Raw genomic sequence first — 19382 nt, 5'->3', positions numbered from 1 at the left:
AAAGAAGGGCTGGGGACATAGCTCAGGTGGAAGTGCTTGCCTAGTATGAAAACCTGTGTCCAATAAAATAAAATAAAATAAAAATGATTTAGGAAGAAAAAATTGACCATAAAAAGTAATGCATTAGGAAGTGTTTGGAAAGCATGAAGATGAAATTTTTCTGTCATTCTTATATTAGCTACTGAAAAAAAAAAGGTGATTGTATGCAAAACAATTTGCCTTTCTCTTGGGAGTCTTCGGAAAAACAAAGATAAGTGTGGGTAGCCAATTGTGATTCAGAAAAGGCTTAGAAGCTGAAGCCGGAGGACCCCTCAGAGGTTCCAGTGATGGATGCCACGCCACCCCTTCCGGATGTCACAAGGAGGACCTCAGAGCCCAACACTCCACCAGTGACTCACGGCAGCCTGGAAGGGTGAGTGATTTGCGGAGGTCAACTCCACTCTTCCCTGATTTGCACAGAAACCCCTGGGCCAATTCAAGAACTCCCATGCTCACAACCAGGCTCAGGTCCAGTAGAACCAACAAACCAAGACTCAGAGTCATTTGCTCAGAGCTGCTGGAAAGAAAGACGGGAGATACTTGAGGGGAATAAAACTAGTTGCTGGATTTCCTGGCTACATTTCTCTCCTCTCTGAGGCCCTGATCTCTGGCCCTAATCTTTCCTCTATCAGGACCCTCCATAATGGCAGCAAAAGACCCAGTTACTCAACAGTGAGTGCTTAGATTCTAAAACCTTGTCACAGATAATGTTATGTTATAAAGATAAATCATTAGTACATAAGATTTCACAGAGCTAACTAGTCATGAATGTAAATTCACTTCCGTTTTCAGTCTCCTGTAAGCAAAAAATAAAAGGTCCATCTTGTGTTGCAAATTGAGGAACAGTGGCAAGTATAAATTTCAGTGCTACGATGAAAATAAAACCCAGTGAGCCATGCGTGCATGGTGGCTCACACCTTTTCAGCACTTGGGAGACTGAGACAGGAGGATTCAGTTTAAGGCCAGCCTGGGCTACAGAATGTGTTCCAGGTCAGTCTAGGTTAGAGAGTCGCGATACTGCCTCAAAATAACAAAACCCAATGAAAAAATATTTTTAAATACTCTGCAGTTTTGGGAAGTAAATCTATTCACAGGGCAAACTCATGTCTCTTGCAAGTAAAACATGGGCTTTGATGAGGAATGAATTCATAGACACTGTCAAAAGCCTGAAGCATTCCCCCAAACAACTTATTTTTTAAAGTTAATTTTCACTTTTTTGTTTCTTATTTTTTACTTTTTAACTTTATTTATTTATTTTGGTTTTTTGAGGTAGGGTTTTGCTCTAGCCCAGGCTGACCTGGAATTCACTATGTAGTCTCAGGGTGCCTTAAACCCATGGCAATCCTCCTACCTCTGCTTCCCAAGTGCTGGGATTAAAGGCATGCACCACCAGGCCCAGCTATTTTTCACTTTTTCTTCCCTTTTTTTTTACATTGTTTTGTTTATTTATATTTATATATTTGAGAGCAACAGAGAGAGAAAGAGGGAGAGAGAGAGAAAGAGAGAGAGAGAATGGGCACACCAGGGCCTCCAGCCACTGCAAACAAACTCCAGATGAATGTGCCACCTTGTGCATCTGGTTTACGTAGGTCCTGGGGAATCGAGCCTTGAACCAGGGTCCTTAGGCTTCACAGGCAAGCGCTTAACTGCTAATCCATCTCTCCAGCCCAGAATATATTGTTTTAAACAATACCACATTGAACTTATTCCTTCCACCTAACTGATGTTTTGTATCCTTTGATCAACAGCTTCAGACCCTTCCCCATCACCCTTGGTAATCGTCATTCTACTACCTACTTCTATGAGTTCAATTTTTATTCCATATGTAAGTGAGATCATTAGTGTTTATTTTTCTCTTTGTGGATTTTTTCATCATATCCTCCAGGTCCATCCATATTGTCACCAAAGCCAATGTTTCTTCCTTTTGGAAGCTGAATGGTATCCATTGTGTATATATAGTGCATTTTTCTATCCACTCATCTGCTGGCATACATTTAGTTGCTTCTATATCTTGGCTATGGTGAATAATGCCGTAGCAAACACAGCAATGCAATGCCATCTCTAACAAACATGGCAGTATAGAAATACTGCTTGCTTGCTTGCTTGTTTTTATTTTTTTGTTGGGGGGGGGGTTGGTTTTTCAAAGTAGGGTCTCGCTCTCACCCAAACTGGCCTGGAATTCTCAGGCTGGCCTCAAACTCACATCAATCCTCCCACCTCTGCCTCCTGAATGTTGGGATTGAAGGCATGTGCCACTATGCCCAGCTTCATTTGTTTGAAATACATGCCCAGTAGTAGAATTGGTACAGCATACAATGGTTCTGTTTTTAATATTTTTTTATGAGAGAGAGGAAGAATGAGAGAGAAAGAGAAGTGGTATGCCAGGGCCTCTGCCACTGCAATGGGACTCCAGATGCATGTGTCACCTTGTGCGTCTGGCCTATGTGGGTTCTGTGGAGTAGAACCTGGGTCCTTAGCTTCACAGACAAGCATCTTAACTGCTAAGTCATCTCTCCAGCCCCACGTTTTTAATAGTTTAAAACAATTTCCAAACGTTAATGGCAATGTTACTCCCAAAATGGTTTCTGTGTTCATTTGTTTACTTATTTCACTCATATATCATTCAACAAATATTCATCAGATTCCTACTAAATAACAGACACTGTTTAAGGTGCTAAGTGGGCTTCTTTTTTTGTTTTGTTTGTTTGTTTTCTGTTTTTGTTTTTGGGTCTTTTTGTTTCTGTTTGTTTGTTTGTTTGAGGTAGGATCTTACTCGAGCCCAGGCTGATGTGGAATTCACTATGTGGTCTCAGGCAGACCTCAAACTGACAGCAATCCTCCTACTTCTGCTTCTCGAGTGCTGAGATTAGAGGTGTGTGCCACCACATCCAGCAAATCTATGACTTCTTAAAGCACACAGTCAAGTTGAATTATGATGAGAAATACAGAACTAAATTAATGCATAATGTAATATATATGTAAAGCAGAGTAAGATTTTTCTAAAGATTAAATGAGCTTCACATACATGTTTTGAAGAAAAAATTGAACAAAGTAAGAAAACTGTGAATAGTAGAATATGACCAAGAAGGACCAATCTAAGGAGGTGACATCGCAGAAGAGGTGAATGAAATGGACTGAGCCATGCACACAGCTGGGACAAGAGAGTTCCTGGGAGAGGGAGAGGAGGCAGATCTGAGACAGAACCCTGTTTCACATAGGCAAGGAGCCCCCAGGAGTCCTGGTGGTCAGTGTCAGAGGGAAAGGGTTAGGAAATGAAGCCAGAAGCGAGTCAAGAGGCCAGATCACAGGATGCTGAAAAGTGCTTGCTGGTGTGGACTAGAGCCTCCTTCTTAGTGTGGTAGGAAGCCATGGGAGGTCACCAGCCAAGAAGGGACATGATGTGACTTACTGTTTAAAATGATCATGCTGGCTCATGGGTAAAGATATATTGAGTCCAGCCAGGCGTGGTGGCACATGCCTTTAATCCCAGCATTTTGGAGGCCAAGGTAGGAGGCTTGCCATGAGTTTGAGGCCCTGCCCTGAGACTACAGGGTGAGGTCTAAGTCAGCCTGTGCTAGAGTGACACTCTACCTGGAAGAAAAAAAAAAAAGAATACGTTCCGTCCAAAAGTGAAAGCCACCAGAGAAGTCACTACAAATGTCCCCAGGAAACTCATACTGATTTATCCCAAGGTGGTCACAGCAGAGATGCAAGAAATGACTGGGCTTGGGGTAGATGCTCTTACCCAGTGGAAAGCTGTTTGAATGGAAGTAAAACATGAAAGAAAAAAATAAAACAGAATGGCGCCATGTTTTTGACTGTGCTGCTAGGTGGTGGGAAATGCTACAGGAGAAGCCAGTGTAGTTTGGTCTGAGATGTCTGTTGTGCAGTCTACTGGAAATGACCAGTAGGAAGTTAGATATGGAGAGATAGCTTAGAGGTTAAGGCACTTGCCTGCAAAACCTAAGGACGTAGGTTTGATTTCCCAGTATTCACATAAGCCAGATGCAAATGTTGGCACATTTGCAGTGGCTAGAGGCCCTGGTGTGCTCATTCATTCCCTCCTTCTCTTTCTCTCTCTCTTTCTCTCCATATATTTCTCTCATAAATAAATAAAATTTTTAAAAGGAGGGCTGGAGAGATGGCTTAGCAGTTAAGGCATTTGTCTGAGAAGCCAAAGGACCCAGGTTTGATTCTCCAGGACCCACGTAAGCCAGATGCACAAGGGGTACATGCATCTGGAGTTTGTTTGCAGTGGCTGGAGGCCCTGGCATGCCCATTCTCTCTCTGTCTTCCTTCTCTTCTCTTCTCTTCTCTTCTCTTCTCTTCTCTTCTCTTCTCTTCTCTTCTCTTCTCTCTCTCTCTCCCTCCTTGCAAATAAGTAAGTTAAAAAAATAATAATAAGGTCTCTACCTCAAAAAAATAAAGAAACAAAAAAAAGAAAAAAAATTTTCAAAGGGAGGGCTGGAGCTGGGCATGGTGGTGCACACCTTTAATCCTAGTACTCTGGAGGCAGAGGCAGGAGGATCACTGTGAGTTTGAGGCCATCCTGAGACTCCATAGTGAATTCCAGGTCAGCCTGGGCTAGAGTGAAACCCTACCTCGGCGGGGGGGGGGCGGGGGGGAGAAGGTGAGGGAAGGAAGGGCTGGAGAGATGGCTTAGCAGTTAAGGCACTTGCCTGTGAAGCCTAAGGACCCAGTTTCAATTCCCCAGGACCCACTTAAGCCAGATGCACAAGGTGGTGCATGTGTCTGGAGTTCGTTTGCAGCGGCTGAAGGCCCTGACATGCTTATTCTCTCCCCGTCCCTTCCTCCCTCTCCTTCTCTCTCTCTCTCTCTCTCTACCTACCTACCTCTTTCTCTCTCTCCCTCTCTCAAATAAATAAAATAAATGTTTTAAGAGTGCTTCTTTAAAGAAAGAAAATTGAATAAATAAGCCTAGAACTCAGGAGGACAAAACCCTTTCCCAGCAGGTGGCCTGGCTTCTGATATGTGGGGAACTTGGCTGCTGATTCCAGTGCAACTCTCACTCCTTACTTCCTGTTGCAGTGAGCATAATTGCCTCCGGGTGCAATCAACTAGATGCATTGCAACACCCAAGTAGAGTGTGATTCCAGCCCTGCCAGGGAATTGCAAGGCAGCTTGGAGCTTGATGTTAGTTACACTCTACCCAACAGTCAAGTGTTGCTTAGAGACCAGCGCCACAATTTGGGGTTACTCAAGTTCATGCAAGCTGGACTCTGTCACAGAGCCACTCCTTAATTGTGAGTTGAGTAATCCTCTCCTCAGAGCCAGCCAAGAAACCTAGGAGTGGGAACAAGGGGAAGCGGGGCCAGACGCACTGCACTTTGGAAGTTTGGAGACTCCAGTAGAATGGAGAGAGAATAATCTCCAGACCCAAGCAGACCTAAGCTCATTCTGTCTCTTCACCTTCCTGTCTATACAGTCCTGGACATGTCTCCTTTCAAGTCAAAATCTCAGGTTTCTTGGCCACAATAGCAGGATAGGATTTTTCTTTCTATTTACTTATTTATTTGAGAGAAAGAGGCCGATAGAGAGAGAAGGGGCGCAGCAGCGCTTCTAGCCACTGCAAATGAACTCCAGATGCATGCACCACCTTGTGCATCTGGCTTATGCGGGCACTGGGGAATCAAACCTAGGTCGTTAGGCTTTGCAGACAAGCACCTTAATGGCTAAGCCATCTCTCCAGCCCACATTAGGGATTTTCTGATGATTAGATAAGTTGCACATCCGAGCCCTTAGCATCTGGTAAGGCTCCCTTCTCCCTTGTGCAAATCTCTATCCATGAAGTTGCTATTCGGAGATGACCCACTCTTCCACTACTCTGTACCTTCTACCTCCACCATCAGGTTCTCCATTCTATATCCTTGAGCTTTAACCCTCCCACACACTCAGTTCTGCCTGGGGCATGGTACTTGGTTTTCCTCCTAGAGAAAAGGACCAGAGCGGTGGCAGCAGAGGCGGCAGCAGCAGCAGCAGCAGCAGCAGCATCCCTGGCTTTGTGGGAATCCCAGTCATCTTCCTGGTCATCACAGCTGTCTGCATCCTGTGGAGCTGGACCAAGCGGCAGAAGCGTAAGTCCTTTGCTCAGCCCAGATAGAATCAATGCGCAACCCAGACTTGAAAGCTCAGTGCATTGTCTGATGATTCGCTGTTGGGCTGGGAGTCCTCTGTCTTGAGCGATCTCTATTAAAGGACCACTGAGAAGACGTTGCCTGGTGCCCTTGTGCCCAGTTTCCTCTTCCTGTTTCTATTCACTGAGTCCTAGCACAAGTGGAAACTTTTTTTTAAATATTTTATTTATTTTGAGAGAGAGAGAGAAGGAAGGAAGGAAGGATGGACGGATGGATGGATGGATGGAGTGGGTGCACCAGGGCCTCTAGTCACTGCAAACAAACTCCAGAAGCATGCACCACCATGTGCATATGGCTTATGTGGGTACTGGGAAATCAAACCTGGGTCCTTTGGCTTCTCAGGCAAATGTCTTAACTGCTGAGCCATCTCTCCAGCCCTTACAAGTGGAAATCCTTATGGTTCAACTCTGAAACATATATCTTTTGTGATACCTTGAGAGGGTGAGACATATTGTGAGGGAGCGTCTCATTCCCAAGAGTCCACATTCTATGCTCTGACCGCCACCTCCTCCATTACCTTGCAGGGCAAGTTCGTTACCTCCAAGTCACTCCCTCCCTGACTCTGCCTCCACTCAGACAACGGGCCAAAAATATTTATGACCTCTTGCCTCGGCAGCAAGAAGAGCTGGGTAGGTTTTTCCTAATCCATGGGGTCTTGATGCAAAATGTCGGCTCTAGGAATGTACCTCTCACCACTGAAAAGGATCTTTCACTAAGCTCCCAGAATGTGGAAGGGCACTGAGGAGAAGGGGACAGGCAGACCGTGAAGGCTGAACCTCCAGTGGGGAACTGGAGAGCTCAAACAAGAGAGTAGTGGCCTTTGGTTTCTCTTGATGTTAAGGCAGCTGAGGGAAGCCAGGTATGTACTGGATGGGAAAGACGTGGATGAGACCATGGTGCCAGCATTACAAGCAAGGGAGGGGGTCCTCTTCCAGATCTCACAGCATCATCTGTGTCACCCTGAGCCTCTCACCACAGAGCACCAGGACTGGATTCCAGGTCCTCACCTAGAACACCAGCACCAGGTGCCATGCAAACCCAGTTCACCCCCACCCCCATGAGGGCGTTGTCTTCAGGATCCATTCTGCCATTCCAGGGAGACATCATTCAAGCAGCCGGGTTTTCAGTACTGAGAGCCTCCTCTCCAGAAATTTTGACAGCCTGGAGCATGCGGTAAGAGTCGAGTGAAAAGACAAGCCCCCTGGGTGGCTTCTGCCAGGGGAACCAAGAGGAAGGAGCTCTAAGTCTCAGATCTTGTTTCACAGAGACAAGTGTCCTTTGGCACACATCCTGTGGTCCCATTAATAAGTCAGACCTCCCTACTACCCAAAGAGAACACTTAAGAAAGAGAGGAGGGCTAGGGAGATGTCTAAGTGGATAAAGTGCTGGCCATGCAATTCTGAGTACCCAAATTCAGATCCACAGGCCCCACATGAAAGCCGGAAGCTGTGTTGGACTTCTGTAATACAAGTGTGCCTATAGCAAGAAGGGAGGTGGAGGGTTGGAGGAATGGCTTAGCGGTTAAGGCATTTGCCTACAAAGCCAAAGAACCCAGGTTCAATTCCCAGGACACACATTAGCCAGATGCACAAGGGGCGCACACGTCTGGAGTTCATTTGCAGTGGCTGGAGGCCCTGGCGTGCCCACATGCCCATTCTCCTGCTCTCTGTCCCCCTCCTTCTCTGTCAAATAAATAAATAAAAATATTTTTTTTTAAAAAGGAAGGGAGGTAGAGACAAAAGGATTTCCTGGAAGCCTGTAAATAAGCATTGAACAATGAGAGAGCCGACCTCAAATGACCCAAAAGTTGTCCTCTAACTTCCACACATGCGCTGTAGGGCGTGTACACATGCACACACACGTGGATGCACACACTTCCCCCCAATCAATAAATAATTAAAAAGAAAAAATAATGAGCGACCACTAAGTTTTAAGGAAGGCCTATGCAGGGGCTGAGGAGATGGCTCACTGGTTAAACGTGCTTGCTTGCAAAGCCTGGGTTCAATTCCCCAACCACCCACATAAAGCCAGATGGGCATTTGTTTGCAGTGGCAAAAGATTCTGGCATGTGCACACAAACAAAGACTTTAAAAAAGAAAGGTCCATGCATCCAAGTATATGATATTAAATCTAAAATTGATCATTTAAACAAAAACCTAATAATTTGCTTACCCAATAAGTGTCACTCCATTAAGGGTGATCACTTCAGGAGGGTACACAAATATTTTAACAATGCTGTTGATGTTCCCAACACACTTAAAACCCAGCTTTGGCAATTACTTTTAGGGCCATTGTCAAATCATCTCAGTTGTCCTCAATAGCAGTGATTTCCATAAGCCATTCAGCACTAAAGCCCATGGAAAAAGTGTTTGATCAAATGGGAATGTGTTGGTCTCTTCTGTGTAATACTTCATGAACAGAAGTTTATCTGGCTAACCATTCTTTTTATTTTATTTTGTTTTGTTTATTTGAGAGAGAGAGAGGGAGGGAGAGAATGGATGTGCCAGGGCCTTCAGCCACTGTAAACAAACTCTAGACGTATGTGACACCTTGCACATCTAGTTTACATGGGTCCTGGGGAATCAAACTTGGGTCCTTTTGCTTCATAGGCAAACATCTTAACTACTAAGCCATCTCTTCAGCCCTGGCTCACCATTTTGAAGGCTGGGAGGTCCCCAGTCCAGGGGGCTGCATCTGGTGAAGCTCTCATGCTGTGGCATAACATGGTAGAAAGGCATCTACAACATGGTCAGGGGGACTGAACTCATCCTTTGATCAAGATCCCACTCCATGGGCTGGAGGGATAGCTTAGTGGTTAAGGTATTTGCCTGCAAAGCCAAAGGACCTCGGTTTGATTCCCCAGGACCCATGTAAGCCAGATGCACAAGGTGACACATGTGTCTGGAGCTTGCAGTGGCTAGAGGTCCTGGCATGCCCATTCTCTCTCTCTCTCTCTCTCCCTCTTTTTCTTTGACTTTCTCAAACAAATAAATTTAAAAATAAATAAGTTAATTAACTTTAAAAACAAAGATCCCACTCCTTCAGTGATCACAGAATTAAATCACTGTTTAAAGTTCCAACTCTCAGCACTGCTGCGTAGGGATTAAGATTCCAGCACATAGCCAGGCATTGAGGCTCACACCTTTAATCTTTAATCCTAGCACTTGGGAGGCAGAAGTAGGAGGATCGCTGTGAGTTCAAGGCTAGCCTGAGGCTACATAATGAATTCCAGGTCAGCCTGGGCTACAGCGAGACCCTACCTCAGAAAAAAAAAAAGGATTCCAGCATGTGAACTGTGGGAGAGTCATTCAAACCATGGTAGGGAGTTAACCTTGAAGTTACAGTTAATCACCCTACGTGCCCTGTGACTGGTTCTGAAGAGAGTTCCCAAGAAGTCAAACTGCAGTGTGGTCCATAGACAACAGAGGGACTATTCCCAAGATCAGGGTGGTGGTTTGCATAGATATGTCATTTGTTTGTTTACAAAAAAAAAGTCAAAATGTTGTGTGGTGGCACACCTGTCATCAATCCTAGTGCTGAGGAGGCAGAAGTAGGCAAAGCCCTGGAGGTCACCAGCCAACCAGTCTAGCCCAGTTGGTGAGCTCCAGGCCAATGGGAGACCCTGCCTCAAAAGGAGGTGGGTGGCGTGCCTGAGGACAGTAGCTAAGATTGTCCCCTGGCCTCCATACAGGCACACACACATATGCACCTGCACTCACACATATGCCTACAGACATATGAACATGCATGCAGCACATATATATGCACATGCCAAAATAAATAACATTTTGCCGGGCACAGTGGTGCACGCCTTTAATCGTAGCAGTTGGGAGGCAGAGGTAGGAGGATCACTGTGAGTTTGAAGCCAGCCTGAGATTACATAGTGAACTTCATTCAGATCATCAGCATGGGCTAGAGTAAGACCCTTCCTCGAAAAACCATTTAATAATGTTTCTCATTGAAAGTTCACATGTCCAGATTTTTTTTGGCATTTCAGAAGTCCTAGAGAAACATCAGGCCAGCATCCCTCAATGGCAGCAACAGTCTGAGTCTATGCATCAGTAGTTACTTATTAATAGCAAACACTTTTGAGGGTTTTGTTGTTGTTGTTGTTTTAATATATTTAATTTCTTGCAAGGAGAAAGAGGGAGATAGAGAGACAGGGAGGGAAGGCGGGAAAGGATCAGCATTGGACTGGAGAGATGGCTTAATGGTTTAGGTGCTTGCTGGCAAAGCCAAAGGACCTAAGTTTGATTCCCCAGTACATATACAATGCCAGTAGCACAAGCTGGCTCATGCATCTCGAGTTTGTTTAAAATAAAAGGAAGAAAAAAAAAAAAGACAAGAGGAGCATTCCAGGGCTTCTAGCCACTGCAAACGAACTCCAGACGCATGTCCATGTAAACAGACATGGGCCTTAGATTAAAAAAAATACTCTCTCTCTCTCTCTCTCTCTCTCTCTCTCTCTAAAATAAAAAATAAAATAAAATAAAAAAGAGCTGGAGAGATGGTTTAGCAGTTAAAGCACCTGCCTGTGAAACCTAAGGACCCATGTTCGATTCTCCAGATCCCACGTAAGCCAGAAGCACAAAGATGAGGCAAACACAAGGTCACACAAGCCCACTAGGAGGCACAACATCCGGAGTTCAATTACAGTGTCTGGGGCCTTGGCACACCAATTCTCTCTCTCTCTAAAATAAGAAATATATATAAATAAAAAATAAGCCAGGCATGGTGGTGCACACCTTTAATCCCAGCACTCAGGAGGCAGAGTAGGAGGATTACTGTGAGTTCGAGGCCACCCTGAGACTACATAGTGAATTCCAGATCAGCCTGGGCTAGAGTGAGACCCTACCTCGAAACTCACACACACACACACACACACACACACACACAAATAAATAAAAACATGAAAAGGTATTTTTAAGAAGGCATGTACTTCCAGAAAGACTAACAGTAAAGAGTAATAAGAGGGCTGGAGAGATGGCTTAGTGGTTAAGCGCTTGCCTGTGAAGCCTAAGGACCCCGGTTCGAGGCTCGGTTCCCCAGGTCCCACGTTAGCCAGATGCACAAGGGGACGCACGCGTCTGGAGTTCGTTTGCAGAGGCTGGAAGCCCTGGTGCGCCCATTCTCTCTCTCTCCCTCTATCTGTCTTTCTCTCTGTGTCTGTCGCTCTCAAATAAATTAAAAGTTTTTTTTAAAAAAAGAGTAATAAGAAGTGTCCCTTCCCATGCAGCATGGCTTCCAGGGTGGGCAAGACTCAAACACATTGCTGTAACCATTCTGGAGAGAGCAAATGTCTCTGGATCAGAGAAGATATACTTTAGAGTCTGTGCTCAGCACACCTGGACACACCTGCACCAGGTATCCCAGCCAATAGGCCTGGGCTTGGAGGAGGAATCCACCCATACCTGGGCAGGGTGTGCAGTCAAGAGAGATCTGACTGGGCTGAAGCCGGCCAGGTGAGCTGAGACAGGCAAGGCCAGCTGGAATAGGCTTGGGGAGGTGTGAAGTGATCATCCTAAAATCCCTCCCTTAAGGGCAGTCCTAATCCTGCCTAGCCATAAAACTACCTGCCTACTCCCGAACCCCGAACCCCACCACTTACCTCCACACACCACTAAGCCCCCGGCTGTAGCCAAAACCCAGTTGCGATTGATTTCTCATCTCCAGTGCTTTGCTTTGCTTTCTTTCATTCTCTCTTTTCTTTTTTTTTTAAAGTTTGTTTATATTTATGTTTACTTGAGACAGAGAGAGAGAGAATGGGCACCCTAGGACCTCTAACCACTGCAAACAAACTCCATATTCATACACCACCCTGTGCATCTGGCTTACGTGGGACCTAGAGAATCGATCTTGGGTCCTTAGGCTTCACAGGCAAGTGCCTTACCCACTAAGCCATCTCTCCAGCCCTTTTTTAGTTTTTTTGAGGTAAGGTCATGCTCTAGCCCAGGCAAACCTGGAATTCACTATATAGGCTCAGGGCAACCTTAAACTTACAACAATCCTCCTACCTCTGCCTCCTGAGTACTGGGATTAAAGGTGTGCGCCACCTCGCCCGGCCAGTGCTTTTCTTATGTTCAGCCCACATCACACATGCACTCGAACTGACCTGACATCCAGAACCTTCCAGGGTGAGACAGATATAGAGCTTCCCTGCGATGTGGAGGACCACATGACAGGACAGTGATGCAGTGAGATGCAGGGAAGAAGAGAGGCTGTGTCCTTATTTCTGCTTCCATGCTGTCATTTTCTCTTCTTCCTCGCAGGCCACCCAAGGGGATGATGCCCCTCAGATGCATAGAGCTCACATTCATGCTGTGGAGTATACAGTGGGTATCTATGACAACGCCACAGTGCCCCGGATGTGTGAGCTCCTCCCCACTTCAGCACACTACACCAATGTCGGAACCGCCAGGGACAGCTCAAGCATTTCTTCTAATGACTATGTCAACATCTCCACAGCTGAGACTCTAACTTCCTCCAACGGCACACCTGAAAATCGTTTTGTTCTCTCAAGTGACCTGGAGCTGAACTTTACTGAAGAGGGGCACGCCAGCTGTGGGGATGCTAGTGACCACATTCATTTTGGAGATCCAGGGACTAAGGGCAGTGACAGTGACGGGTCATCTCAGACCTCACATGACTATGTCAATATGACAGGTTTGGATCTCGGAGGCATCCAAGAGAATCAGCCCCGTGTGGCTTTGCACTGCAGCGATTATGAAAACATCCCACCTGCGGGTCCCAGTGGAAACCAGCAGCAGGTTCAGGAACCAGTGACAACCTCAAACACAGGAGAGGACAGGACACATGCACCAGTGACCCACATCCTACCTGTCTCCAGAGTCCTGTCACCGGTATACTCTGTGGGCTTTTGGCCACCCGTATGGAGTGAGGACAGCCAGATAACGCAGAGAGAAGAGACGTCCAGTGAAGACTCTGATGACTATGAGAATGTTCTAGTGGCCGTGTTAGGGAGCAGAGGCTGGGAGCAGGGGCCTGGCACTCAGCTCGCTCCTGCTGATCGAACATCAATGGGAAGGCCACAGGAGGTAGTCTGTCCTGCCCGGTCCCTCGCCACCGGAGAGGCTCATGAAGAGGCTGGAGGGCTCTAGCCCCGCAGTGGGCTCACTTGAATATGCTAAGCAAAGGCTGACGGGACTAGCATGTTGCATGCAAGTAGATGATTAGGAAACCCAGAAAGGAGTTCTCAAGCAGGGTGCTCTCAGGCCAACTGAGGAAAGTCTGCTGCAAGCTGCCTCCCTGAGCCATTGGAAAAGGAGACCTGGGGCTGGGGAGATGCTCATTGGTTAAGGCACTTGCATGCCTCAGAACGTTAGAAAGGAAAACCTGCACAGTACTTACTGAGAGTGGAAGCGTGGTGTGGTTTCAAATACCCTCCCTCAGCCGGGCGTGGTGGCGCACGCCTTTAATCCCAGCATTCAGGGAGGTTGAGGGAGGAGGATCCCTGCAAGTTCAAGGTCACCGTGAGACCACATAGTAAATTCCAGGTCAGACTGGGCTAGAGCTAGGCCCTACCTCGAAAAACCAAAAAGATAAAAGTAAAAAGTTCCCTCACGGACACCAGCAGGCTGCAGAGTAAGAGGACAGATGATTTTGTGATTTCCAAAGATGACCAAAAGAAGGAGGAAGTTGGGGTAAGGCAGGCATTTCCATCTCAGCGCTCATGAACAACCAAGTGTTGGCAAGGACGCAGAACAGCAGGACTTCTCTGCTGCTGCTGGTGTGGTCACAGCATACGCCGCCACGTGAACCCCGCCATCCACTGCCAGGAATTAAAACCCAAGTGAATTGAAAATTTATGAGCCGGGCGTGGTGGCGCACGCCTTTAATCCCAGCACTCGGGAGGCAGAGGTAGGAGGATTGCCATGAGTTCAAGGTCACCCTGAGATGACAGAGTTAATTCCAGGTCAGCCTGGACCAGAGTGAGACCTTACCTCGAAAAACCAAAAAAAAAAAAAAAAAAAAAAAAAATTATGCTCAGTACCCAGAAGCCATAGATTGTTACTAGAAACTTTTCAGTGCCAGAGATGGGATACCTTCCTGTCTGTTCCAGGGAGGTCCCTGATGTCCTCAAAACATTCCAGACCATTGCCAAGGCTCTTGGTTTCCCACCAGGAATAGATGGTAAGACCCTATTGCTGAAGACTCCACATACTTGGGCTGCAACGTCACTGAGAAATCCTGCTGGAACTGAGCTGAAAACTTCCTTCATGTAGACTGGCTGACAGAAAGCTGGAAAAAGCCACGTTGCATGCAGTTAAACGGGAAAAAGAGAGAAATCATCAGTGGTGATACTCAACAGTGGACACTGCAAGCATTAAATTTGGCCAGCCAAGTCAAATGAGCCAACAAGTGCAATAGTGGTATTATGGAAGAAAGCACCTGCCCTCTAATTGAACTGGAGACCTGCTCCATGGGAGGGAATACATCCCTGATACTGAAAACCTACAACAGGGGTAGTTATGAGTCCTAGGGGTGTAACATCTGCTGGTGTCTAGCTAAATATATATACTATGCTCACCAAGCTGCCCAGTAATCACTTCTCTTTATAGTCATACCCATATGTTAATGCTACTCTCACTTTTGGTTAGAGAAGCTTCTCTTTTCAGATGGCAGTGATCTTGGGATGACTCAGAAGGCACCATGGTGATGAGAAGAAGTGACAGAGGAGTGATCAGCACTGAAACATCTCAATCACACCTTCCAAGGCTCAGGGTCCATTGCAGAAGAGGTGACTGAAAGAATGTAAGAGCCAAAGGAAGGGTAGGACTCTTTACAATGTGCTCCTCCAACACAAAATGGCCTGAATATCCATGACCTCACAGTGCCTGACACTACCTACACAAGACCATCATAATAGGAGGAAAAGATGATGACATCAAAATAAAAGAGAGACTGATTGAAAGGGGGAGGGAATATGATGGAGAGTGGAGTTTCAAAGGAGAAAGTGGGGGAGGGAGGGAGTTACCATGGGTTATTGTTTATAATTATGGAAGTTGTCAATAAAAAGGATAAATTTTTAAAAAGAAAAGAAAATTTATGTTCAGTGGGCTGAAGAGATGACTTAACAGTTAAGGCTCTTGCCTGAAAAGTATAAGGACCCAAGTTTGATTTCCCAGCACACACATAACCCAGATGCACAAAGTGGTGCATGCATCTAGGATTCATTTACGGTGGCTAGAGGCCCTGGCATGCCCCTTCTCTCTATCTGTCTCTCTCTCTCTCTCTCTCCATCTCTCCCTCTCCCTCCCTCCCTTCAATAAATAAAAATGTTCTTAAAATGAAAGAAAAGAAAATTTATGTTCAAGCCTGGCATGATGGTGCACACCCATAACCGCCAGCACTCAGGAGCCTGAGGCAAGAAGGCTCACACACACTCAAGAACCAGCAGGAGTTCCTCAGAGCCTGGCCGCCTTCCTCAAGAAGTCCGGGAAGCTGAAAGTTCCCAAATGGGTGGACACCGTCAAGCCAGCCAAACCTAAAGATCTTGCTCCCTATGTTGAGAACTGGCTCTACACGTAAGCTGCTTCCACCACGCAACACTGGTACCTCCGCGTTGGTGCTGGGGTTGGCTCAATGACCAAGGTCTGTGGAGGATGTCAGAGAAACAGAATTATACCCAGCCACTTCAGTCAAGGCTCTAACAGTGTGACCAGTCAAGTCCTGCAAGCCCTGAAAATGGGGGGAAAGGACCAAGATGGGGGCCACAAGCTGATACCCCAGGGACAGAGAGACCTGGACAGAATTACAGGTGGTGGCTGCCAACAAGAAACATTAAAACAAGGATACCCTCTCTGTCTCTCTCTCTCTCCCCCCCCCCCTTCCTCTCATTCATTAAAAAAAAAGAAAGGCTGGAAAGATGGATTAGTGTTTAAGGTGTTTGCCTGCAAAGCCAAAGGATCCTGGTTTGATTCTCCAGGACCCATGTAAGACAGATAAACAAGGGGACATATGTATCTGGAGTTTGTTTGCAATGGCTGGAGGTCCGGCATGCCCATTCTCTCTCTCTCTCTCTCTCTCTCTCAAATAAATAAGTAAATAACAATAAAAGGGCTGGAGAGATGGCTTAGTGATTAAGGCACTATGAAGCCAAAGGACCCAGGTTCAATTCTGCAGATCCCATGTAAGCCAGACATAAGGTGATACAAGTGTGCTACGTTGCACATGCACACAAGGTGGCACACATGTCTGGAGTTCAATTGCAGTGGCCGGAGACCCTAGCATGTCAATTCTCACACACGTGCACACACAAGCTCTCCCTCTCATTAAAATAAAGGGGGGGGGGAGCTGGAGAGATGGCTTAGCAGTTAAGAGACTTGCAATGGCTGGAGGTCCGGCATGCCCATTCTCTCTCTCTCTCTCTCTCAAATAAATAAGTAAATAACAATAAAAGGGCTGGAGAGATGGCTTAGTGATTAAGGCACTATGAAGCCAAAGGACCCTGATTCAATTCGCCAGTACCCACGTAAACCAGATGCGCAAGGTGGCACATGCATCTGGAGTTCGTTTGCAGTGGCTGAAGACCCTGGTGTGCCCATTCTCTCTCTCTCCCACTTTCTCAAATAAATAAATAAATTTTTAAAAATCAACTGGCAACAAAATAAGGATCTGAAGCTGTGATGTTCACTACCTGAGCTTCATGTGGAAAAAAAAAAAAAAAATGACCTCTTTCTAAGCCAGGGCTCCTCAAGGACAAAGCCATGTTCAGCTCGAGTGCCAAGATCATGAAGCCGAATGGGAGAAGCCTAACGCATTGGAGTCGGCGTCTCCCAGGCGCTGCTCGAGCTGGAGATGAGCTCGGGCCTTAAGGCTCAACTGCAGGAGCTCAACGTCACCACGGCCAAGGAAATCGAAGTTGCTGGTGGTCAGAAAGCTATCACTTTTTTTTTCCAGTTTCTCAACTGAAATCTTTGCAAAAATCCAAGTTCAGCTAGTGCATGAATTGGAGCAAACATTCAGTGGGAAACATGTAATCTTCATTTCTCAGGAGAGAATTCTGCCTAAGCCAGCAAGAAAAAAGCCCCATGAAAAATAAGTGAAACCACCCAGAGGCCGGACTCTGAGTGCCGTGCATGATGCTATCCGTGAAGACTTGATCTCTCCAAGTGAAATTGTGGGCAAGAGGATCTGGGTGAAACTCGAGGGCACCAGCTCATCAGGCTCATTTAGATAGAGCCCAGCAGAGCAATGCGGAGCACAAGGTGGAAAGCTTTTCTGGTGTCTGTGAGAAGGTCACTGGCAACAATGTTAATTTTGAATTCCCAGAGTTGCAGTTGTAAACAGATGTCTAAAGTATCATTCACAATAACAAAACTTTTTTTGAAAAAGAAAGGAAACTTGGTCTCTTTCTCCCTCTCTCTTCCCCCTCTCCCTGTCTCTGTTAAATCAATTTTTTTTGGGGGGGGGGAAGAAGAAAAGAAAACAGGGTCACACAGAAATCTCACATGAAGCCAGGCATGGTAGCATATGCCTTTAATCCCAGCATTCAGGAGGCAGAGGTAGGAGGATCACTGTGAGTTTGAGGCCACCCTGAGACTGCAGAATGAATTCCACCCCAGCCTGGACCCAGCGAGACCCTACCTCAAAAACAAAAACAACAACAAAAATCTCACACAACATTGTTTCTAGCAGCTTCACCCATCATTGACCAAAATTAGAAATAGCCCAGATGTGCTTTGATAGGCAAATGGTTAAACTATGGATATCCATTCCATGAGTTTACATTTATTTACTTAAGTAAACATAAATAATGAGCTGGGAAAGGCTTGACAGGGCCTGGGACTGCCAGACTGTGATTCCCCAGCATCTATATAAAAAGCTGGGCTTAGGGCTGCGGAGATGGCTCAGTGGCTAAGATGCTTACCTGTGAAACCTAAGGACCCATGTCCGACCCTCCAGATCCTACATAAGCCAGACACACAAAGGTGAGGCAAGCATAAGGTGGCACATGCACCCTAGGTAGTGCAAGCATCTGGTGTTTGATTGCAGTGGCTGAGGCCCTGGCATGCCAATTCTCGTTCACTTTCTCTAAAATAAAAATTTTTTTAATTAAAAAAAAAAGCTGGGTTTCTGACAGAAAGCTGGAAAAAGCTATGCTGCATGCAATGCAATGGGAGAGAGAAATCACCAGTGAAGTTACTCAACAATGGACACTGCAAGCCTCATATTTGGCCAGCCAGGCCAAATGAGCTAATGGGTACAATAGTGGCACATCTGTCATGGTAGAAACCAACTGCCCTCTAATTGGACTGGAGGCCCACTCCATGGGAGGGAATATATCCCTGATAGGTAGTCATGAGCCCTAGGGGTGTAACGTTTGCTGCTGCCTTGCTAAAAGTATATACTATGCTCATCAAACTGCCCAGTAAGCACTTCCCTTAATGTTCATACCCATATATTAATGCTACTCTCACTTTTGGTGGAGAATCTTCTCTTTTTAGATGGCAGTGACATTGGGATGACACAGAAGGTACCATGGTGCTGGGAAGAAGTGACAGAGGAGTGCTCACACTGAAACGTCTCTATCACTCCTTCCAAGATTCAGAGTCCATTGTGGAAGAGGTGGTAGAAAGAATGTAAGAGCCAAAGGAAGGGTAGGACTCCTTACAATGTGCTCCTCCAACACAAAATGGCCTGGATATCCATGACCTCACAGTGCCTGACACTACCTACACAAGATCATCAAAATAGGAGGAAAAGATGATGACATCAGAATAAAAAAGAGACTGATTGAGAGGGGGAGGGGATATGATGAAGAGTGGAGTTTCAAAGGGGAAAGTGAGGAGAGGGAGAGAATTACCATGAGATATTGTCTAAAATTATAGAAGTTGTCTATTAAAAAAAAAAAAAGCTTGTTTAAGCCTGGCATGGTTTTAATCCCAGCACTTGAGAGGCAGAAGTAGGAGGATGGTTGTAAGTTTGAGGTCACCCTGAGAGTACATAGTGAATTCCAGGTCAGCCTGGGCTAGAGAGAGACCTTACCTCAAAAAAAAATTTTTTTTAATAAATAAAAATTAAAAGATGGGGGCTAGAGAGATGGCTTAGTGGTTAAGTGCTTTCCTGTGAAGCCTAAGGACCCTAGTTTGAGGCTCAGTTTCCCAGGACCCATGTAAGCCAGGTGCACAAGGTGGTGCATGCATCTGGAGTTCATTTACTGCGGCT

General features: G+C 46.0%; 1 protein-coding gene and 1 pseudogene across 1 annotated transcript; both read left to right on the top strand.

The window, feature by feature from the left end:
- Nucleotides 1–326: 326 nt before the first annotated feature.
- Nucleotides 327–13444, top strand: Lax1 (lymphocyte transmembrane adaptor 1). Its single transcript, XM_004663463.2, has 5 exons — nucleotides 327–412; nucleotides 5992–6134; nucleotides 6719–6823; nucleotides 7291–7367; nucleotides 12464–13444. Exons 1-5 carry the CDS (start codon nucleotides 327–329, stop codon nucleotides 13310–13312), a joined length of 1260 nt encoding a protein of 419 aa, XP_004663520.2. The 3' UTR covers nucleotides 13313–13444.
- A 3477-nt stretch (nucleotides 13445–16921) lies between these two features.
- LOC101615854 lies at nucleotides 16922–17500 on the top strand (annotated as a pseudogene).
- The last annotated feature ends 1882 nt before the right edge of the window (nucleotides 17501–19382 follow it).

Source organism: Jaculus jaculus, chromosome 1, assembly GCF_020740685.1.
Source record: "Jaculus jaculus isolate mJacJac1 chromosome 1, mJacJac1.mat.Y.cur, whole genome shotgun sequence".
NCBI classification, from domain to species: Eukaryota; Metazoa; Chordata; class Mammalia; order Rodentia; family Dipodidae; genus Jaculus; species Jaculus jaculus.
The sequence above is the reverse complement of the archived record's forward strand: the minus strand, read 5'-3'. Positions and strand labels throughout refer to the sequence as shown.

Excerpts from the sequence above, each read along its gene's own strand:
- Lax1 (XM_004663463.2), top strand. The coding sequence starts at position 327 with ATGGATGCCACGCCACCCCTTCCGGATGTCACAAGGAGGACCTCAGAG. Across the intron at positions 6,135-6,718 it reads CTGGACCAAGCGGCAGAAGC|GGCAAGTTCGTTACCTCCAA; the intron begins GTAAGTCCTTTG and ends ATTACCTTGCAG. Across the intron at positions 7,368-12,463 it reads TTGACAGCCTGGAGCATGCG|GCCACCCAAGGGGATGATGC; the intron begins GTAAGAGTCGAG and ends TCTTCCTCGCAG.